The 23,796-nt window shown below is 46.6% G+C and overlaps 5 protein-coding genes across 5 annotated transcripts in view; all 5 read left to right on the top strand.

Moving 5' to 3' along the window:
• The window catches only part of LOC137895222 (protocadherin gamma-B4-like), a 75,395-nt gene that overhangs the window by 45,447 nt on the left and 6,152 nt on the right, over window positions 1-23,796 (top strand). The window lies entirely within an intron of this gene.
• LOC137895116 (protocadherin gamma-C5-like) lies at window positions 464-2,938 on the top strand. Its single transcript, XM_068740602.1, has one exon. The coding sequence runs from the start codon at window positions 464-466 to the stop codon at window positions 2,936-2,938; it is 2,475 nt and encodes an 824-aa protein (XP_068596703.1).
• Window positions 4,342-6,810, top strand: LOC137895115 (protocadherin gamma-C5-like). The gene has a single exon (XM_068740601.1). It carries the CDS (start codon window positions 4,342-4,344, stop codon window positions 6,808-6,810), a length of 2,469 nt encoding a protein of 822 aa, XP_068596702.1.
• LOC137895114 (protocadherin gamma-C5-like) lies at window positions 7,697-10,165 on the top strand. The gene has a single exon (XM_068740598.1). The coding sequence runs from the start codon at window positions 7,697-7,699 to the stop codon at window positions 10,163-10,165; it is 2,469 nt and encodes an 822-aa protein (XP_068596699.1).
• Window positions 11,714-20,996, top strand: LOC137895113 (protocadherin Fat 4-like). Its single transcript, XM_068740597.1, has 5 exons — window positions 11,714-14,167; window positions 14,831-14,858; window positions 15,022-17,481; window positions 18,094-18,097; window positions 18,515-20,996. The coding sequence occupies exons 1-5, from the start codon at window positions 11,714-11,716 to the stop codon at window positions 20,994-20,996; spliced, it is 7,428 nt and encodes a 2,475-aa protein (XP_068596698.1).

The following is a 23,796-nucleotide window of genomic DNA, read 5'->3' as shown; positions in this document are numbered from 1 at the left end:
TTATAATAGTATTAGCAGCAGCAGTAGCAAAGGTAATAGTATTGCTCTTGTTATATTTCTAAATATAAATACAAACATGCTTAATTTAAAAAAAAAGGTTGGATTCAATGTGAGATGAATAGTACCATGATAATATTTCACCTCTTCTTACGTCACTGATCTGTAGTTTTAATCTGATGCTATACGATTGGTGTAATGGGTATATTCTGTCCACCAATGAAATCGAGTGTTGTAAAAAGAGATCTTCTCTCTCTCTCTCTCTCTCTCTCTTGCTCTCTCGCTCTCTCTCTCAGAGAGGCTCCCGCTTATAGCGCAATATTCTGCACGGGAGGAGAGGGGTGCACATGCAGACGCAAAGCATGAATATCACTCTTATGTTGGAGGGCGCGTCTACGTTGGAGTATAGATCATCTGCATTTATTCATTTTAGAAGCTGGAATTGGAGTGGACAGAAACGGGATTTATGGAACGAGGAATAATGATGAAAAAAATGCCTGCGTGGCAGGTGATTCTGTGGTGGCATCACTGCGTTCTCTTGTGGAGTACAATAGAAGGACAGACTCGCTACAGTATCCCAGAGGAACTGAAACAGGGCTCTCTGGTAGGAAATCTAGCCAAAGATCTGGGTCTGGTTGTTTCTGACCTATATCGTCGTAAATTACGGATAACCTCGGAGGCTGGTAAGAAATATTTTCGCGTGGACTTGGGGAAGGGCGAGCTGGTGGTGACCGATAGAATAGATCGGGAGGAACTGTGTGAACAAAGAGCTTCATGTCTATTGCCTTTAGAATTGGTAATAGACGACCCTCTACAGCTGCATAGAGTCGAAATTGAGATTCTGGATACAAACGATAATCCGCCTTGTTTTCTTACTAAAGAGAAAGTGGTGAAAATTGCGGAGTTGGTAAACCCAGGCGCGCGATTTCCGTTGGAAAGCGCAAAGGATCCTGATGTCGGCACCAATTCTGTACGCTCTTACCTCATAGGTAGAAACGACCATTTCAAATTGACTGTTAAAACACACAAAGACGGAAGAAAAATCCCTGAACTGGTCCTAGAAAAACCGCTCGATCGAGAAAAGCTGCCCGTGCACAGGCTCGTCCTCACTGCAGTCGACGGCGGCGATCCGGTGCGTTCAGGGACGTCTGAAATCACAGTTATTGTACTTGACAACAACGACAATGCGCCACAGTTTGAAAGACAGATGTACGAGGCGAGTATCAGTGAAAAGGCTACACCTGGAACTGAGACACTGCAGGTTAAAGCGACAGACGTAGATGAAGGGTTGAATGGTGAAATTGAATATTCTTTTGCTGAGCAAACAACAGGTCTGATTTTATCATTGTTTGACATTAACCCGTCCACTGGCGCTATTATGGTTAAAGGACCTTTAGACTATGAAACGAACTCCTTACACAGATTTGACATAACTGCCAAAGACAAAGGTAATCCTGAGTTGGAAGGACATTGTGGCGTCGAAATTAAAGTAGTTGACATCAACGACAATATCCCAGAAATAATTGTTACGTCTTTGACAACGCCTGTTCCTGAAAATGCAGCAGTAGGAACTGTTATTGCGCTAATAAGCGCAAAAGACCCGGATTCAAGTGACAATGGGAAGGTCTCATTGAGCGTCTCTTCCAAATCCCCTTTTAAGCTAAAACCATCCGTCTCTAATCATTATTCTTTGGTAACGAATGGGCCACTTGACCGTGAAAGAAATGATCAGTATAGTGTCAAGATAAGTGCTATGGATTCTGGTAAACCTCCATTATCCAGTGAACGAGTGATACTGGTTGAACTGTTAGATGTAAATGATAATCCACCCGTTTTCTCTCAGCCTTCTTACAACATTTATATCAAAGAGAACTATCCTTCCGGAAATATTTTGTGCTCGGTGTCAGCGTCTGATCCTGATTTAGGTGAAAACGCAAAGATCTCTTACTCCATTCTGGACTCTAAAGTGCAGGACGTTTCTGTCTCGTCCTACGTTTACATTAACTCAGATAACGGCAGCATCTACAGCATGCACTCGTTTGACTACGAGAAACTGAAGGTGCTTCAGATTCAGGTTCAGGCAAAGGACCAGGGCTCTCCGTCTCTCAGCAGCAACGCCACCGTCCATGTTTTTATCCTGGACCAGAACGACAATGCCCCCTCTGTTATTTACCCCTCCTCCGCTGCCCAGGGCTCCCTCTCTCACCAGAGGATGCCCCGCTCCGCTAAAGCGGGTCACCTGGTTACCAAGGTGACGGCTGTGGACGCTGACTCGGGACATAACGCCTGGATCTCCTACAAACTGGCGGAGGCCACGGACGCCTCTCTATTCACGGTCAACCGGTACACGGGGGAGGTGAGGACTAAACGCACTGTGTCCGAGCAGGACGACTCCTCTCAGAGGCTGCTGATAGAGGTCAAAGACGACGGGGAGCCGGTCCAGTCCGCCACCGTCACGGTGTCCATCCTGCTGGAGGACGGTCTCCACGAGCCCGTCTTAGACCTCCGACAGAAAGCGGCCGAGCCCAGCAGGAGAAATGGGAGAATCGCCCTTTATCTGATTGTCTCCCTGGCCTCGGTGTCCGTGCTGTCTCTGGTGACGTTTGTCATCTTAGCGGTTAAATGCATCCGGAGCAGCAGGAGCAGCGGTAGTTGCTGCGTTAGGCGGAGCGACTGTGATGATCACAAGAAGCCCAACAGAAACCTGCAGCTGCAGCTCAACACCGATGGACCCATAAAGTACGTGGAGGTCCTGGGGGGAGACATGTTGTCTCAGAGCCAGTCCTTCAGGTCCTGCATGTCTCCGATGTCAGAGTACAGTGATTTCACTTTGATCAAACCCAGCAGCACCACTGACTTTAAGGAGGTGATCAGTGTCCTGGACGCGTCTTTACCCGACAGCACCTGGACCTTTGAGAGCCAGCAGGTGAGCAGAGGATAAAATGATCCTTAACATTTTGTAATATTTGTAATGACGTATACTAGGAATTACATTTGAGGAATTAACGAGCAACTGATTTTGGTAACCAACAGCTAATGAGTTATTTTATGTATTAAGATGCTATTGATAACTTAATCATTACATTATTATTTAAGATATGAGAAATCAATCAATACTTTTTTATGTTTAATATTTCTGGAAAGGTATTGTAATTATTTTTCATTATGGAAATCACAGATTAATTATTTGTTGCTGTTCGATGCCTTCTTCGAGAGTAGCTCCTGCTTGAGGAGCTGTTGAAGACACTAAGCTATAGAAAGAACAAACTGGGCTCTTAATTTCTATATAAGATATATCCGCTGAAATGTATACATCTAAAGTCTATAACATGGTTACATCGTACTCCAAAAAATGTCTTCTTTCTTTTTTCCTCTTTAGTTATTATTATTATTTTTATTATTATTTAATGTTTAGAAGAGAGAGGGAAAAAAAAGAAAGAAAGAACAAACTGGCGACCAATTTCTTATCATATAAGCGGCTGGTTTCCTTCGCACCTTGTCGTCATACCTCATGTTTTCTAAAGCTGTTTATTAGACTCGTTTTACGTCATCATTATCTTGGGATTCCTGACACATTTTGTGTTTGCCTTTAAGTAAGAATCAAATGTCTTATTTGTGGTTCGATTTGTTTTAGCCTCTTTGAGATTTGGATCTCGTGTTGTGCACTTTGGACGATGAAATTCTTAATTTAGGTGCTGTGGAACATTTAGGCAGTGGCAGTGGATGATTGTGTGATTAAAGTAACAGCTAAAACCAATTAGTGCAACACCTGAGAGTATATGAGAGTTGTGTTTCTGTAAGTTAAATAAAATGACCCTGTTGTGTACCAGAGCTATATGTGGTTTATTTAAGTTTTAGTGAGTGTAATTTTAGAAATTTCGATATTAATTATTATACAACAGTATAGTTCAAACCATATCAAGCTAAATAAAATAAAAAATATTAATTATACATTTAATAAACTGCCCATATGTTTTGCGTTGTCTATAGTAGCCGTGCAGGCATTTTGCCATTTCAGCCAACTGGTTCCAGACTACACTGCTGTTTCAATCTGACTGGGTCTCGGGTGGATTCTGCGCACCAATAGCATAACGAGTTGTACAAAGAGATCTACTCCCTCCCCCGTCATGCAGCACTGTAGCCAGTATATTGCTTCGAGCTCGACGTGGAGGTTGCGCTTCAAGTCTCCTGTTAAATAATACAAATGTAATTTGGACCACAAGATGCGTAAATATGGCTACATGTGGAGGACATCGAACTCGTCTTTGTTGGATTTTCATTTTGACATCTTCCTTTTGAGTCGTATTTTAACGGCTTGCAACGTCGTTTTGTAACGGACCGGGGATGACAAAGAGAACGGGATGCAGAGGCTGGAGATGGAAGGCGCTCTGGTGGCATCACTTCTTTCTCTTGTGGACTACAATAGACGGACAGACTCGTTACAGCATCCCGGAGGAGCTGGAACAGGGATCTATGGTTGGAAATCTAGCCAAAGATCTGGGTTTGGGAGTTTCCGATATTTATGACCGTAAACTGCGCGTTGCCTCGGAGGCTGGGAAGCAGTATTTCAGCGTGGATGCGGGGAAGGGCGAGCTGGTGGTGAATGACAGGATAGACAGAGAGGCTTTATGCGGACAAAGCGCCAGCTGCGTTCTACCTCTGCAGGTTGTTTTAGAGAACCCGCTACAGTTACACCGGATAGAAGTTGAAATTAAGGACGTGAATGACAATGCCCCGAGTTTTCGTAAAAGCGATCACGTAATAGAAATTGCCGAATCCACCGTTGTAGGTGCGCATTTTCCCTTAGAGAGTGCAGAGGACGCCGATGTCGGCAGCAACGGATTAAAGACGTACACGCTCAGCAGAGACGAGTGCTTCAGCGTCAAAGTTAAAGAGATTGAAAACGGAAGAAAAATACCAGAACTTGTGTTAAATAAATCATTAGATCGAGAGAAAAAAGCAATTCACCATTTATTTCTCACCGCTGTGGACGGAGGGAATCCGGTGAAGTCCGGGACTTCAAAAATAACCGTAAAAGTGCTTGACATTAACGACAATCGGCCGTTATTCGAAAATAAATTGTATAAAATCGCTGTTAAAGAAAACAGTGCAAACGGATCCTTTGTAATCAGTACAAAAGCGACGGACATAGACGAGGGTCCGAATGGAGAAATAGAGTACTCGCTTGGTATTCACACGCCGCCGTCAGTCCTGTCAGTGTTTCAAGTAGATGATGTGACAGGAGATATATTTCTGAAAAAACAGCTGGACCACGAAACTCAGGCCTCCTACAGAATAGATATCAGTGCAAAAGACAAAGGCTTGCCGAGGATGGAGGGTCACTGCAGTGTGCAGGTGGATGTTTTAGACGTAAATGATAACGCGCCAGAAATCGTTCTGACTTCAAAACCCACCTCTGTGCCCGAAGACGCTCGCAGTGGGACAGTCGTGGCTTTAATCAGCGTCCGTGACCTTGATTCTGGTGATAACGGTAAAGTGGCGTTAAAACTCTCTAAACATTTTCCGTTTGCTCTTAAGCCATCGTTCTCTAATAATTACGCACTGGTGACCAGCGGTCCTTTAGACCGGGAGAGATTCTCCGAGTATAATATTGAGATTACAGCCACTGATTCAGGCTCTCCTCCTCTGTCCAGTAAGAAAGTGATTCCTGTCAGCATCACTGATGTGAATGACAACCCTCCTGTGTTCACCCAGCCCTCCTATAATGTCTATTTAAAAGAGAACGGGGTACCGGGCTCTATCCTGTACTCGGTATCAGCGTCTGACCCGGATTCTGGGGGGAACGCAAAGATCTCTTACTCCATTCTGGACTCTAAAGTGCAGGACGTTTCTGTCTCGTCCTACGTTTACATGAACTCAGATAACGGCAGCATCTACAGCATGCACTCGTTTGACTACGAGAAACTGAAGGTGCTTCAGATTCAGGTTCAGGCAAAGGACCAGGGCTCTCCGTCTCTCAGCAGCAACGCCACCGTCCATGTTTTTATCCTGGACCAGAACGACAATGCCCCCTCTGTTATTTACCCCTCCTCCGCTGCCCAGGGCTCCCTCTCTCACCAGAGGATGCCCCGCTCTGTTAAAGCGGGTCACCTGGTTACCAAGGTGACGGCTGTGGACGCTGACTCGGGACATAACGCCTGGATCTCCTACAAACTGGCGGAGGCCACGGACGCCTCTCTGTTCACGGTCAACCGGTACACGGGGGAGGTGAGGACTAAACGCGCTGCGTCCGAGCAGGACGACTCCTCTCAGAGGCTGCTGATAGAGGTCAAAGACGACGGGGAGCCGGTCCAGTCCGCCACCGTCACGGTGTCCATCCTGCTGGAGGACGGCCTCCACGAGCCCGTCTTAGACCTCCGACAGAAAGCGGCCGAGCCCAGCAAGAGAAATGGGAGAATCGCCCTTTATCTGATTGTCTCCCTGGCCTCGGTGTCCGTGCTGTCTCTGGTGACGTTTGTCATCTTAGCGGTTAAATGCATCCGGAGCAGCAGGAGCAGCGGTAGTTGCTGCGTGAGGCGGAGCGACTGTGATGATCACAAGAAGCCCAACAGAAACCTGCAGCTGCAGCTCAACACTGATGGACCCATAAAGTACGTAGAGGTCCTGGGGGGAGACATGTTGTCTCAGAGCCAGTCCTTCAGGTCCTGCATGTCTCCGATGTCAGAGTACAGTGATTTCACTTTGATCAAACCCAGCAGCACCACTGACTTTAAGGAGGTGATCAGTGTCCTGGACGCGTCTTTACCCGACAGCACCTGGACCTTTGAGAGCCAGCAGGTGAGCAGAGGATAAAATATGATTATGGAATCTCAAATAACTGTTTAGATACAAGTAAAATAAATATAATGGATCATTACTTGGTATCATTGTATTTCTAAAGGATCAAAATGACGGTGTAGAAATCATCGTCATGCCTGTAATTCCTGAAACATTTCAGCACCACGGAGAAGGACAGCGACTCTTTGTGGAATGCAGGGAAACATGGTGATCTTTAGGTCTTTTCATTTCTCTTCTTTTTCTTTCTTTTTTTTGTGAAAGCTGAAAACTGGCATCTCATCAGCTGCATATTCTGATAAATAGTGAAAACTATTTTGGTGAAAAGTCAACATGAGCAGAGCGCTTCTCATTGCAAACATGCTTTCAACTTACATCGAATTCTGGTGTTTGGCCGACATGTAGTTGGAATGTCTTGAGTTTTACTGCGTTTACTTTGATATTTTTGCTGCATATTCGTTTCTGAGAATACACATTTGTATACTTTGATTTCATACTCAGCATATTGTTTTCGCAATAGACTTGGAAACCCCCAGAGATGCGATTAAATTGACAGCCCATGGCAGCACATTTAAAGGCGGATTGTGACGTCGCTGTTGTGTCTTTAAGAACACTGCTCACCCCCCTTCCTATTGGACGCGAGCGCTGGGTGCTGCGAGCCAATCACATACAGAATTGTACAAAGAGATCTGCCCTTCCCCCTCCGAGGCTCAGCACGGTAAACCTTAACAGTAGATGGAGCACGGCGGGTGATACACTCATATTCCGGAGATGAAAAGCGACTTGATGATTTAAGATTCAGCATGACAAAGAATGGTGCTTACATTCTTTTGGGAATACCGCCTGATTATTGGATTGGAATATTATGATTTTCTTGATGGGGAGTAACATATTGTAACGGATAATGACAAAGAGAACGGGATGCAGAGACTGGAGATGGAAGGCGCTCTGGTGGCATCACTTCTTTCTCTTGTGGACTACAATAGACGGACAGACTCGTTACAGCATCCCAGAGGAGCTAAAACAGGGATCTGTGGTAGGAAGTCTAGCCAAAGATCTGGGACTGAGACTGTCTGACATATTTGACCGTAAATTGCGTGTCGATACGGAGGCTGGGAAGCAGTATTTCAGCGTGGATGAGGGGAAGGGCGAGCTGGCGGTGAATGACAGGATAGACAGAGAGGCGTTATGCGGACAAAGCGCCAGCTGCGTCGTACCTCTGCAGGTTTTTCTTGAAAATCCTCTTCATTTACACCGGATTGAGGTGGAAATAAAAGACATAAATGACAATTCGCCTCGTTTTCATACAAAAGAATTGTCCTTAAAAATCTCTGAAGCAGCAGCAGTTGGGACCCGGTTTCCTCTCGAGAGTGCAGAAGATTTTGACGTTGGTAGCAATTCAGTCAAATCCTACGTGTTATCTAAAAACGAATGTTTTACGTTGAAAATGAAGGAAATCGAGGACGGTAAAAGAGTCCCAGAGTTAGTGCTGGAGAAGCCCCTCGACCGAGAAAAGACGGCCGTTCACCAGCTGCAACTCACTGCGCTAGACGGAGGAAACCCAGTCATGTCTGGAACCTCCGAGGTCATTATCTCCGTGCTTGACGCAAACGACAATTTTCCAGTTTTTGATAAGAATATATATAAAGTCTCCTGCGCGGAAAATGCTGCAAACAATACATTTGTTATCAAAGTAACAGCAGCTGATGCTGACGAGGGCCCGAACGCAGTGCTTTCATTTTCGTTTGGCCCGCGGACACCAGAGTCCGTCTCATCAGTGTTTAAAATAAATCCCTTAACAGGAGAAATACATTTAATAGGGGGGGTGGATTACGAAAGAACCCCTTCGTATAAAATAGAAATAACTGCTAAAGACAACGGTATTCCTGAAATGGAGGGCCACTGCCGTCTCCAGATAGACGTCGTTGATGTTAACGATAACACTCCGGAGATTATTCTCACTTCTGAACCGCAGCCAGTGCGCGAAGACGCAGCAAGCGGCACAGTGGTGGCTTTGCTTAAGTCACGTGATGCTGATTCCGGTGATAATAGCAAAGTAACACTGCAGGTACCAAAGAGGTTTCCTTTCACTTTAAAACCATCGTTCTCTAATAATTACGCACTGGTGACCAGCGGTCCTTTAGACCGGGAGAGATTCTCCGAGTATAATATTGAGGTTACAGCCACTGATTCAGGCTCTCCTCCTCTGTCCAGTAAGAAAGTGATTCCTGTCAGCATCACTGATGTGAATGACAACCCTCCTGTGTTCACCCAGCCCTCCTATAATGTCTATTTAAAAGAGAACGGGGTACCGGGCTCTATCCTGTACTCGGTATCAGCGTCTGACCCGGATTCTGGGGGGAACGCAAAGATCTCTTACTCCATTCTGGACTCTAAAGTGCAGGACGTTTCTGTCTCGTCCTACGTTTACATGAACTCAGATAACGGCAGCATCTACAGCATGCACTCGTTTGACTACGAGAAACTGAAGGTGCTTCAGATTCAGGTTCAGGCAAAGGACCAGGGCTCTCCGTCTCTCAGCAGCAACGCCACCGTCCATGTTTTTATCCTGGACCAGAACGACAATGCCCCCTCTGTTATTTACCCCTCCTCCGCTGCCCAGGGCTCCCTCTCTCACCAGAGGATGCCCCGCTCCGTTAAAGCGGGTCACCTGGTTACCAAGGTGACGGCTGTGGACGCTGACTCGGGACATAACGCCTGGATCTCCTACAAACTGGCGGAGGCCACGGACGCCTCTCTGTTCACGGTCAACCGGTACACGGGGGAGGTGAGGACTAAACGCGCTGCGTCCGAGCAGGACGACTCCTCTCAGAGGCTGCTGATAGAGGTCAAAGACGACGGGGAGCCGGTCCAGTCCGCCACCGTCACGGTGTCCATCCTGCTGGAGGACGGCCTCCACGAGCCCGTCTTAGACCTCCGACAGAAAGCGGCCGAGCCCAGCAAGAGAAATGGGAGAATCGCCCTTTATCTGATTGTCTCCCTGGCCTCGGTGTCCGTGCTGTCTCTGGTGACGTTTGTCATCTTAGCGGTTAAATGCATCCGGAGCAGCAGGAGCAGCGGTAGTTGCTGCGTGAGGCGGAGCGACTGTGATGATCACAAGAAGCCCAACAGAAACCTGCAGCTGCAGCTCAACACCGATGGACCCATAAAGTACGTGGAGGTCCTGGGGGGAGACATGTTGTCTCAGAGCCAGTCCTTCAGGTCCTGCATGTCTCCGATGTCAGAGTACAGTGATTTCACTTTGATCAAACCCAGCAGCACCACTGACTTTAAGGAGGTGATCAGTGTCCTGGACGCGTCTTTACCCGACAGCACCTGGACCTTTGAGAGCCAGCAGGTGAGCAGAGGATAAACACCCGCGTTTTCGTTCCTATTTCGTATTTATTTATTTATATACATTCTATTTGCATCTATGACCAAAACAATAATTAGAAAAAATTGACTCAAGCTGTTTTTTATTGTCTTTGATTTTTTTTAAAAATTATTATTACTTTATAGCCTCAACATTTATTCAGTTGATATTACAGTTCCTCAAAAATCAAGGGTTGTTTTTTTAGACTTGTTCGATCAACGTCTGTCTCTCCCGGGCTATATTTAATGCGATATTATCTCCATGCTTTCTCAGTCATTTTCATACTTGTCGCTCCACGTGTTTTAAACTTTCAGGGTGATTAAAAAGGGAACATTTTAGCTTCAAAGTTGAAAATTGTAGTTTTGATATGGCATTTCGTTTCAGCACAATGTATTAAACAACAGTCTTGGTTCATTGTTTAATTGTTTTGCGTGCACAGATTATATCGAATTGTTTCAACAATGTTCATAAATGGAGTAATCCTTATTTTTATCGAAGTTATACGTGATTATAATTTCGTCCTATACCGTAAATTCCCAGCAATGGAGAAAGTCCGTCATGATGCGTAATCGAAACGAGAATAGAACTTGAATACATTCTGGCGGCCTTGAATAATTCTGCCGCGTGAGATCGGAAATCATTTCATTGGCAATAGTGGTTGTTTACAGATCACATATTATACTCTTTTTCCACAAGGTATTGCAGTTTCCAGACATTTGTATGAAATCTCTGTAAAGGTTTTTGTCCAAACACACGTTGCTGGACAGCATCCGTTCCTTCTGCCTCAAACAGCTCTGTCAGAAAAGCCTCTGAGAACGAAACTGCAACTAAGTTAATTGGGTGCACCTGGGCAGCTGCGTACACGCAATGAATGTGCATGCATGTGCACGCACATCTTGTGCACGTTCGCCCTCTGTGACATCACAGGGAGCGAGATTTCTGAGATTTATAAAGTTAATAATAAATTAATGGTAGAAAGTATATGCAAATATGCACATATATTTTCATTTGAGAGGACAAGGTGCTCCACATTCTATTATTGACATCGATTTCGATATTTTCCAGTTGCACTATAGGAAGATTAGGTTCCCAACTGTTTTATAATTAAAATCCGGATGTTTTCTTTAAAGGTTTTTGTTGTCATTTTTGTTCTTCGTGATGTCACTGTACACATAAATTATGATTGCATTCCTTCAGTAAGATTCATGAAAGTGCTTTGTGACCTAAAGGGGGGGTGCAGCAGCTTGAGCAGTTCGTTCTATGTGATTGGATAGCAGGGCTTGACGCTGTGAACCAATAGCATGCAGGACTGTACAAAGAGATCTACTTCATCCCCCCCACACAGACACATTCAGTCTCACCACGGTAACCCTCGCGGAGCTGGGAGCTGCAGAGGAGATGCGCTTATTCGAAGGCTCCCGAAATATTGTATATTTGGATATCGAATATTTGAGCAGCTATTAATACAGGACTATTTATTTCGGAGATGGATTTGATTGCTGGCATGAGGAATAATACTTCAAGATGAGGAGTTGTAACGGACCGGGGATGACAAAGAAAACGGGATGCAGGGTTTGGAGATGGAAGGCGCTCTGGTGGCATCACTTCTTTCTCTTGTGGACTACAATAGACGGACAGACTCGTTACAGCATCCCGGAGGAACTAAAACAGGGATCTGTGGTAGGAAATCTAGCCAAAGATCTGGGTTTGGGACTATCAGACATTTTCGACCGTAAATTGCGTGTCGATTCCGAGGCTGGGAAGCAGTATTTCAGCGTGGATGCGGGGAAGGGCGAGCTGGTGGTGAATGACAGGATAGACAGAGAGGCTTTATGCGGACAAAGCGCCAGCTGCGTGTTGCCTTTACAGGTTCTAACAGAGAATCCGTTGCAACTACACCGGATAGAAGTGGAAATAAAGGACATTAACGATAATTATCCCAATTTTTTAAGGGAGGAAAGAGCATTAAAGATAGCAGAATCTACTGCGACGGGCATTCGTTTTCCTTTAGATACCGCACAAGACGAGGATATAGGTAGTAATTCAGTTAAATCGTACACTTTGAGTAAAAACGAGTGTTTCAGTTTGAAAATGAAAGAGCTACCTGGTGACCGACACGTTCCGGAGCTCGTGTTAGAGAAATCTCTTGACAGGGAGAAAAAAAGTCTACATCAATTATTGTTGACGGCACTAGACGGCGGCAATCCGGTCAAAACCGGTACCACAAAAATTATAATTACTGTATTAGACAATAACGACAACGTCCCCGTTTTCAAAAAACCATGGTACAATGTAACTGTGAACGAAAATAGCGTCTCGGGCTCTGCGCTTGTAAAAGTTGAAGCGACAGACGCAGATGAGGGCGTGAACGGAGAGATTGAATATTCCTTTGCTGAGAATACACCAAAAACTCTCTTATCGATATTTCAGTTGGATTCGAGTACAGGGGGGATATCATTAGTGGGTGCGTTAGATTATGAAAGCAGCACAGTGCATGAAATACGCATTACCGCAAAAGATAAAGGCGTACCTGAAATGGAGGGGCACTGTCGCGTGCAAGTAGCAGTAATTGACATTAATGACAATGCCCCAGAAATAGTTCTCACTTCGAGCCCAACCCCAGTGCGCGAGGACGCAGCAAGGGGCACAGTGGTAGCTTTAATCAGAGCACGAGACCTTGACTCCGCCGATAACGGTAAAGTGACGTTACACCTCGCAAAGGGATCACCTTTCACTTTAAAACCATCGTTCTCTAATAATTACGCACTGGTGACCAGCGGTCCTTTAGACCGGGAGAGATTCTCCGAGTATAATATTGAGATTACAGCCACTGATTCAGGCTCTCCTCCTCTGTCCAGTAAGAAAGTGATTCCTGTCAGCATCACTGATGTGAATGACAACCCTCCTGTGTTCACCCAGCCCTCCTATAATGTCTATTTAAAAGAGAACGGGGTACCGGGCTCTATCCTGTACTCGGTATCAGCGTCTGACCCGGATTCTGGGGGGAACGCAAAGATCTCTTACTCCATTCTGGACTCTAAAGTGCAGGACGTTTCTGTCTCGTCCTACGTTTACATGAACTCAGATAACGGCAGCATCTACAGCATGCACTCGTTTGACTACGAGAAACTGAAGGTGCTTCAGATTCAGGTTCAGGCAAAGGACCAGGGCTCTCCGTCTCTCAGCAGCAACGCCACCGTCCATGTTTTTATCCTGGACCAGAACGACAATGCCCCCTCTGTTATTTACCCCTCCTCCGCTGCCCAGGGCTCCCTCTCTCACCAGAGGATGCCCCGCTCCGCTAAAGCGGGTCACCTGGTTACCAAGGTGACGGCTGTGGACGCTGACTCGGGACATAACGCCTGGATCTCCTACAAACTGGCGGAGGCCACGGACGCCTCTCTGTTCACGGTCAACCGGTACACGGGGGAGGTGAGGACTAAACGCGCTGCGTCCGAGCAGGACGACTCCTCTCAGAGGCTGCTGATAGAGGTCAAAGACGACGGGGAGCCGGTCCAGTCCGCCACCGTCACGGTGTCCATCCTGCTGGAGGACGGCCTCCACGAGCCCGTCTTAGACCTCCGACAGAAAGCGGCCGAGCCCAGCAGGAGAAATGGGAGAATCGCCCTTTATCTGATTGTCTCCCTGGCCTCGGTGTCCGTGCTGTCTCTGGTGACGTTTGTCATCTTAGCGGTTAAATGCATCCGGAGCAGCAGGAGCAGCGGTAGTTGCTGCGTTAGGCGGAGCGACTGTGATGATCACAAGAAGCCCAACAGAAACCTGCAGCTGCAGCTCAACACCGATGGACCCATAAAGTACGTGGAGGTCCTGGGGGGAGACATGTTGTCTCAGAGCCAGTCCTTCAGGTCCTGCATGTCTCCGATGTCAGAGTACAGTGATTTCACTTTGATCAAACCCAGCAGCACCACTGACTTTAAGGAGGTGATCAGTGTCCTGGACGCGTCTTTACCCGACAGCACCTGGACCTTTGAGAGCCAGCAGGTGAGCAATAGGACAATGAGTGGCAGATACATGCATTCCAACCTACAGTAAAATAATTAAATCGTATCACTTCCTCCAGCAGTAAAATGTCCACGGATCTCCCTAAATTTGTGTTATTTCTTACTTTATTTAAAATGAGTTTTTCTCCGACATAAAACGTGTAATATTTATTTTTTAGTTTCACTTTGACATCGTTTGTTGCTCTTCGACTGTTGTTTCATTTGATGTGAAGAGTGTGTTGGATGTTTGGTTTCTTGCTGACCGGTTCAGCACCACAAGAACGGACAGCTCCTCTGACCAGCGGGGCAGCCGCTGTTGCTGCAATCACCTTTACTAAACCTTAACAAAGAACGAATTCATTTATCTCCTATCTAAATGATAACCATTTCATTTTTACATTCACGTAATTATTAATTTGCATAACACTAAACTATATTCATTTATAAAGTTGCTTTCAGTGAAATATCGTTTCAGTACATCCTGAAGATATTAATGGAATCTCTTGCTTCTTCACCTGCTCTTTCATACTGGCCAAAAGTGGGTAGTGTACCTTTAACGATTCTGCTCAGCTCTGCTCTCATTGGACGAGAGAAGGCTGCTGTGCACCAATAGTATCAAGAACTGTACAAAGAGATCTACCCCCTCTCCCCCCTGCCATTTCAGCACCAAAATGCTCTTGAGTGGGAGGAGAGTGGGTAAATCGCGCATGCACCCGGAATATAATTTTAATTGTATATTTTTTAAATCATGAAAACGCATTTTCTTAACGGAATATGTCACGCTGCTGGACTACATATTTTTACGTTATTTTCTCTGTTCTTGTGGAATGGAAATGATGCATTTCACTGAATCAGTTATGACAAAGAGAACGGGATGCAGAGACTGGAGATGGAAGGCGCTCTGGTGGCATCACTTCTTTCTCTTGTGGACTACAATAGACGGACAGACTCGTTACAGCATCCCGGAGGAACTAAAACAGGGATCTGTGGTAGGAAATCTAGCCAAAGATCTGGGTTTGGGACTTTCCGATATTTATGACCGTAAGCTGCAGCTCGCCTCCGAGGCTGGGAAGCAGTATTTCAGCGTGGATGCGGGGAAGGGCGAGCTGGTGGTGAATGACAGGATAGACAGAGAGGCTTTATGCGGACAAAGCGCCAGCTGCGTTCTACCTCTGCAGGTTGTGATAGAAGACCCGCTTCAATTGCATCGAATTGAAGTCGAAATAAAAGATATTAATGACAATTCTCCAAGTTTCGTTTCAAAAGAATTGTTATTAAAAATAGCGGAATTAGCATTAGTTGGCACGCGTTTTCCGTTAGAGAGCGCAACGGACCCGGACGTTGGAGGTAATTCGTTAAAATTATACACTCTGACTAAAAACGAGTGTTTTTCCCTTAAAATAAAACAAAGTGAAGATGGAAAGATTGTCCCTGAACTTGTTTTAGAGAAACCTCTCGATCGGGAGAAAAGATCTGGCCATAAACTCTTACTAACGGCGTTAGACGGGGGGAACCCGGTCAGATCCGGAACCTCACAGATTACTATAAATGTACTTGACATAAATGATAATTTTCCAGTGTTTGAAAAAAGCGTCTACAAAGTAACCCTCGGTGAAAAAAGTGCCACGGGCGCTATTGTCGTGAAGCCCAAAGCAACGGATGCAGACGAAGGTTCAAATGGTGAAATCGAATTCTCATTTGGCTCTCGGACTCCAGATTCGGTGACGTCATTATTCGATATAAACCCGTTAACGGGTGAAGTCACTCTGAAAGGGCCGCTAGACTATGAAACCACCCAGTTATATGACATCGATGTAGCTGCAAAAGATAAAGGCAGTCCCGAAATGGAGGGTCACTGTCGCGTGCAGGTTAATATTTCTGATTTTAACGACAACGCGCCAGAGATTGTTCTCACCTCTCATCCAAAACCGGTGCGCGAAGACGCACAAAGTGGCACAGTGGTTGCTTTGATCAGTGCTCGGGACCTTGACTCCGGTGATAACGGTAAAGTGACGTTACACCTTAACAAAGACTGCCCTTTTAATCTGAAACCATCGTTCTCTAATAATTACGCACTGGTGACCAGCGGTCCTTTAGACCGGGAGAGATTCTCCGAGTATAATATTGAGATTACAGCCACTGATTCAGGCTCTCCTCCTCTGTCCAGTAAGAAAGTGATTCCTGTCAGCATCACTGATGTGAATGACAACCCTCCTGTGTTCACCCAGCCCTCCTATAATGTCTATTTAAAAGAGAACGGGGTACCGGGCTCTATCCTGTACTCGGTATCAGCGTCTGACCCGGATTCTGGGGGGAACGCAAAGATCTCTTACTCCATTCTGGACTCTAAAGTGCAGGACGTTTCTGTCTCGTCCTACGTTTACATGAACTCAGATAACGGCAGCATCTACAGCATGCACTCGTTTGACTACGAGAAACTGAAGGTGCTTCAGATTCAGGTTCAGGCAAAGGACCAGGGCTCTCCGTCTCTCAGCAGCAACGCCACCGTCCATGTTTTTATCCTGGACCAGAACGACAATGCCCCCTCTGTTATTTACCCCTCCTCCGCTGCCCAGGGCTCCCTCTCTCACCAGAGGATGCCCCGCTCCGCTAAAGCGGGTCACCTGGTTACCAAGGTGACGGCTGTGGACGCTGACTCGGGACATAACGCCTGGATCTCCTACAAACTGGCGGAGGCCACGGACGCCTCTCTGTTCACGGTCAACCGGTACACGGGGGAGGTGAGGACTAAACGCGCTGTGTCCGAGCAGGACGACTCCTCTCAGAGGCTGCTGATAGAGGTCAAAGACGACGGGGAGCCGGTCCAGTCCGCCACCGTCACGGTGTCCATCCTGCTGGAGGACGGCCTCCACGAGCCCGTCTTAGACCTCCGACAGAAAGCGGCCGAGCCCAGCAGGAGAAATGGGAGAATCGCCCTTTATCTGATTGTCTCCCTGGCCTCGGTGTCCGTGCTGTCTCTGGTGACGTTTGTCATCTTAGCGGTTAAATGCATCCGGAACAGCAGTAGCAGCGGTAGTTGCTGCTTGAGGCGGAGCGACTGTGATGATCACAAGAAGCCCAACAGAAACCTGCAGCTGCAGCTCAACACCGATGGACCCATAAAGTACGTGGAGGTCCTGGGGGGAGACATGTTGTCTCAGAGCCAGTCCTTCAGGTCCTGCATGTCTCCGATGTCAGAGTACAGTGATTTCACTTTGATCAAACCCAGCAGCACCACTGACTTTAAGGAGGTGATCAGTGTCCTGGACGCGTCTTTACCCGACAGCACCTGGACCTTTGAGAGCCAGCAGGTGAGCAGAGGATAAAAGACAGTTATTTTAAACAGATTAATTTTTCAAATTTTTATCAAACTCACAATAACACAATTGACTGCCCTATCTTGCTGAGGTGATATAAATAATTCATTAAAAAACATTCTCTATTTCTTTAATTGTGCATGACCATGACATTTATTTTGAATAATCTGGGATTTTGTATTATTTATTTTTATGAACTCTAATCTTTGTCTAGTTTTTGATAAACCCTTCTTTCACTGGTCAACCACATTTTTATTTCTTATCGTGCTACAACAATGACGCTGAGAGAGCGTTAACCTTCCTGTGACGTCCTTCTGTGCGTTTTCTGCGATGAACGAATAAGCGATTGAATATTAGATTTTATGTCGGCAGAAACCAGTTTGGAAACCACGCCCCCATGCGGTTACAAATAGTATTGCTATAAATAACAGCTGTGTCTTTGGCTCAGGTCTTTGGCTCAGGTCGCTCGGTGGAATCACGTGACTGAGTTTTTATTTTTTCTATTCTCAGTCGGATAAAATCTATGATTTTATTTTATTTGATAGTGCCAGATTTGCATTTTTGTTTGTTATCTAGCTCTCATTGTCCTCTAAACTCTTGACGTTGACAGCTCAGTTGGTCTTCTCCTCTCCTCTCCTCTCTCCTCTCCGTGGAAACGGAGTCACTGAAAAGTTCTCACTCTGCGCGCGCGCGCGCGCGTGTGTGTGTGTGCGTGAGCTGCCTGGACCGAGCAGTTCCAGCCCAGTCTTCCAATGAGAGGGAAGGCCTTGGCGGCCTCTCCCCGCCCACGAGTGGAGCGAGGCGGGGGGAGACGCAGCGGAGTTTCACTGGAAGCAGAAATTACTTTGATTTTCGTCCTCGTTTGCGCGTAAAAAGAATGCCGCCATGATAACATCAAAGCTTCCTATCGATCTATTTTTAAAACGGAGACGACCCGGCAGCGCTGTTTTAGTTTTGCGATGGATCCGCAAGGGTGAAAGAAGAAGATAAAAAAAAAAAAACTTTCCCATTCTCCGATCCTCGGAGCGCAGCACAATGGACTCCAGACAGAGGAAGCGCTCCGGAGGAGGGAGGCTTCGGAGGCTCTGCTTTTATCTTGCTTGGCTCTCCTGCGCGTCCGCTCAGCTCAGTTATTCCGTACCGGAGGAACTCAACCCGGGCTCTGTCGTTGGGAATATCGCTAAAGATTTAAGTCTGACAGTTGACGGGATTACGCAGAGGAGGTTACGGGTCGTGTCAGACTCCACGACGCAGTACTTTGAGGTGAAACAGACGACTGGAGATTTGGTCATAAAACAAAAAATCGACAGGGAGCACATGTGTGAATTAAGTTCCGAATGTTCACTGTCCCTTCAAGTGCTTTTGGACAATCCTTTGGACTTTCACCGCGTCGTGGTGGACATTCTGGATGTGAATGACAACGCGCCGCAGTTTTCAACAAGCAACATTTCTCTGGAGATATCAGAGGCGGCTGCGCTGGGCACGAGGTTCCGTTTGGATAGCGCGCACGACCCAGACGTCGGGGCCAACTCGTTACGCACGTACCACCTCGTGGCAAATGACTATTTTGTGTTGAATGTAGAAACTAAAAGCGACGGCAGCAAGTTTCCAGAGCTGGTGGTGCACAAAGCTTTGGACAGGGAGACGCGGGACTCGTTTCGCCTGTTGCTCACTGCAGTAGATGGAGGTCAGCCGGAGAAATCTGGCTCAACACTCCTGCTCATTAAAATCCTGGACGTAAATGACAACGCGCCCGTCTTCGTCGAGTCGGTAAAGAAAGTAAGGCTATTGGAAAATGTGGCTCCCGGCACTTTGGTCACGAAACTGAACGCGTCTGACGTGGATTCGGGTAATAACGGAGACGTATCGTTCCTGTTCAGTAAGTACACGCCGGAGCGCGTTCTCAACCTCTTCAGCGTGGATTCTAAAAGCGGGGAGATCCGTGTGACCGGTGACGTGGATTACGAGAAAGCAGCTGCATACCACATCACCGTGCAGGCCAGAGATGGGGGCGCGCCTGCTTTGGAGGGCTCCTGCAACGTCATCGTGGACGTCATTGATGAGAATGACAACGCACCAGAGGTCACGCTGACGTCACTGACAAGTCCTATCAGTGAAGACTCTGCGCCGGAGACCGTGATAGCACTCATTAGTGCACGAGACCTGGACTCCGGTCTGAATGGGAAGGTCACTCTCGCTGTCCCGCCAGGTTTGCCTTTCAAACTCAATTCAGCTTTTGGAATGCATTACAGTCTCACCACGGCTGGAACGCTGGACCGTGAGACGGTCCCAGAATACACGGTGGTCATCAGGGCCACAGATGCTGGTTCTCCTCCCCTTTCATCACAAACCACCTTTGTTGTGAAGCTCTCTGACGTTAATGACAATGCCCCCACCTTCTCTCAGCCGTCCTACTCCGTGGACATCCCTGAGAACAACGCTCTCAGTGCCCCCATCGCTGCTGTTTCAGCCACTGATCCGGACCTCGGCGACAACGCACGGATCTCCTACTCCATTCTTCCCAGCATGGTCCAGGGCTCGCCCATCTCCTCTTATGTCTACATTAGCCCAGAGAGCGGCCACATCTACAGCATGCGCTCTCTGGATCATGAGCAGCTTAATGCGTTCCGCCTTGAAGTGCAGGCCCGGGATGCTGGGGTGCCGGTACGGACAGCTAATGTCACCGTGCACGTGTTTGTTGTGGATATAAATGACAATGTGCCAATGATTGTGCATCCCTCCTACCCAAAAGACAAAAGACTGCAGCTCACTGTGGCCCCATCTGCTGTCCCGGGGCATCTCATAAATAAACTGGTGGGGATCGATGCTGACAGTGGGCATAACGCGTGGCTGTTCTATTCCATCGTCCCTGGACCGAACGCTGGCATGTTCCGTATCGGGGCACACACAGGTGAGCTCAGGACGGCTCGTAAGTGGGCAGAGGAGGAAGTAGGCTCCACTTACGATATTGTGGTTATCATTCAGGACAACGGTGACCCACCAAAGTCCAGTTATGTGAATATTACAGTAAGTGTGGATGAGAAAGCCACGTCCAATGAAGTTCCAGCAAGCCCCCGCCACACACCTTTCTCCCACCGGACTGGGATGTCGGACATCACCCTGTACCTCATCATCTCTTTAGCTTGTGTTTCGGCTGTGTCCTTCATCACTTTTATCGTCCTTATGGTACGCTGCCTGAGACACCGTACCCCGGGGCTGGACGACCCCGACTGCTGCTGCTGCTACGGCAACCATAGGTCCAGCCGGTATCATCACAGGCCCAGCAAGGACCTACACCTGCAGCTTAATGCAGACGGACCCATACGCTACATGGAGGTGGTGGGAGGACCCCAGGATCCGCACTCACGCACCTACAGACCCTGTTACTCCACCCTATCCAGCCGGAGTGACTTTGTATTTATGAAGACGCCCATGTTGAGTCCCAACAACACACTCAGCACAACACTCAGCAGGAAGCACCTCATGAACTCAATCAGCGAGGTGAGAGATTAAATGGGAGATCACGCATGGTATGGGATATACACCATGTTTGGGTGAGAACAAAAGTTGAAATGCTTGAAATATCTCGAGGCCTGTTTTTTTTCAACATACAGTTTGACATAGTGATTCTAGGTTTATAGAATAATTGGGTTAAAAGCAAAGTTTTGATGCTCGTACTGTTGACAGTGTTAGAAGATAACCCAGATTTTCTTTGTCATGTTTCCCTGCAGTTTCCTTTTTTAATCTCCTCTTGTATTAGCAGGAGGATTCGTCGCTCTAAGTAGTGAGAAAGCTCTCAGAGCTTTGTTGTCCTACAAAACTGGTTTGGGCTTAATATTTAATGTTACCACAGGCTTTGAGTTATGACTTCTATTTTAGACTTCCAGTTGCTCATCACGCACAGAGTTTCTGTTCTTAATGGATAATAAAGATTTACACAAAGGAAAAAGCCATTCAGAGAGAAGGTAGCAGGAGGAGGGGAAGTGAGAAGCAGAAGTGCTTCTGACAGATGGAACGGATCAGACAAATAAATGAGGAAAAAAACCTTTAGTGTTGACTCTGTGCTATGACTCTGAGCCAGAGGGGAACAGGAAGACAGAGGGGGAGACGGAGGGTGAAGGAGAGGAACAGGGCCAAGGAAAGAAAATTGTGACAGGGCTAGGGAGGAAAGAATAAAGCGGGAGTTGAAAAACAGGAATTCACGGGGTCAGTGGCCTGCCCTCTGACTTCCTGTTGTCTTCTGAACTCTTAATGATCAGCTCCAGGACATCATTGGACAAGTCAAGCTGTGTTAGCTCTGCAGACATGTGCAATTTCCATTCTTGCATGATTTGTCAGACATTTTGAGTCACAGACAACACGTTTCATGTTTGAAGCACAAGATTAGAAATAGAAGATGACTGATAGACGTTTTCTCTTCGACTCCACTTCACAGTCATTCAGCCCGAGGGGGTCATCCCGAGTCACGTCGTGTTTAATGTAGGGTTGGTAACCGAAGATAAATATGTTTCAGCACAAAAAGTGTTTCTTTAATATCCATTATGTTTTCTCTTCAGCCTGTTACATTTCCGCTCTGTGTGCTGAACGAGCTTCTTCCTGAGATCAGCAGGATGCCATATGTCCCCTGCTCTAGTGACACGTATGCAATGAGGACAATGGCAGATAATAGATGGGTGGGACAGATAAAGGAAATGGAAAGATGGCTTGATGGACGTGTGCCACGGCAACAGACTGCACAGGCGATAATAGCATTAGAGCAGCAGCAGCCATCTCTATGGGAGCTGATGCTTATTGTGTATACAGAGCATCCAACATTAGCAGCCCTCTAGTAGTATGTAATATTAGCCGGACCCTGGGGCCTTTACGCCTGGTTGTTTGTCACTTCCCTCTACGTTGTGTCCTTTGTTCATTTGCAGTGTGCTGTTTTGGCGGACTTCACCTCACGTGCTACATGCCTCCTTTTTCCAGCCGTTAGAGTTTTTGGTAAATTTACCTTATTATAGATGATAAACCTGCACATTTGCCAAACTGGCTCATGTGGTCCATGAAACTGTCCCCAGGTGTTTTGTCAGTTGAGTCATGGTATTTGTTTAAGGAAGTTGAAGATTAAAATCAGGCTCCACCCTTTGTGGTTCTTCTCAGGGCTCCGCTGCTGACTACTAATTATTAATAAAAGCCAGCGCTTTAGTGTTTGGACATCCTATTGTTCTCTGTATATGCATGTTTGTGTACCTGTAATTACTGCTTTGTATTAAAGGGCATAGGGACGGAGGAGTGAATGCACGCTTTATGGTGGCTATGTGAGCTGAAGGTTATCGGATTAATAGAAGAAGCACAGCTTCCTCTTTTCAGACAGAGCGGCAGCTGCAGTCCAGTCACATTTCTTTCAACATCAATATCCTCTATATGTATGTATGCTATATGTATGCATATCCGTTTTGTGTATTTTCCTACCCGTTGTCAGAGGGTAGGAAAATACAGGAATTCATTTTGTAGGCATTGCACTGAGAAGGTTCCATCATGAGTTCATCTGGAGCTTCCACAGAGCTCTTAGTCCAGTTTAGACAGATAAGCAGTGTGACAGCACGTAAAGATTCACGCTGGAATGAAATTCTTCGTATGGTTTGAGAGTTCAAGCCAACAGAACTGTAAACCCTTCACATCTCCCTGAGTTGCCTATTTGACCTTGCTCTCGCTCTCATGCCTTTAGATTTAAGTCACATCAGAGACAGTCTAGTGAAAATCAAACACAACTAAAGATGGTTAGATAAGCAGAGCCAAATGTTTTGATCCCTCCTGCATGCCATTAAATGGTTTGGAATGTTTTTTTTCCTGAGCAGCATTTTTTTTTTGTCTAAACCACCTTGACTTGAGAGTTTAGCAACTTTTAACAGTTTAGTATTTGGTTCAGAGAATGACAGTCTCGGCTTATCTCTCTCCTCATGCCATGTTTGTGTTGATATCCTGTCCGTGTGTGACTTGACATTAATGATACAGTAAAGATAAGGTGTTAACCTGAAGCTAGCAGTGCTGCCCAATACGCAACCCTTGTTCCACTCGCCCGCAGTGGGATCTGACCTGTGAAATGACAGACGTGCGCGTGTGTGTGTGTGTGTGTGTGCGTGAGTCCCTCTGTGATGAGAACAACTCACACACCTGGAATGCTCGGCCTCTCTGGATGCTTCCTCCAGCCAGTGTTGATTTTCTGCCTCCCCACCGAAGCTCAGACAGACTCGTGCCCACACACAGAGTACAGTGCGTACTTATCTCTGAGTCTGTTTTAAGATAAATCTTTGCCAGAGCTTGTGATTTG

The sequence above is a fragment of the Brachionichthys hirsutus genome, chromosome 6 (assembly GCF_040956055.1).
Source record: "Brachionichthys hirsutus isolate HB-005 chromosome 6, CSIRO-AGI_Bhir_v1, whole genome shotgun sequence".
Lineage (NCBI taxonomy): Eukaryota > Metazoa > Chordata > Actinopteri > Lophiiformes > Brachionichthyidae > Brachionichthys > Brachionichthys hirsutus.
The sequence above is the reverse complement of the archived record's forward strand: the minus strand, read 5'-3'. Positions and strand labels throughout refer to the sequence as shown.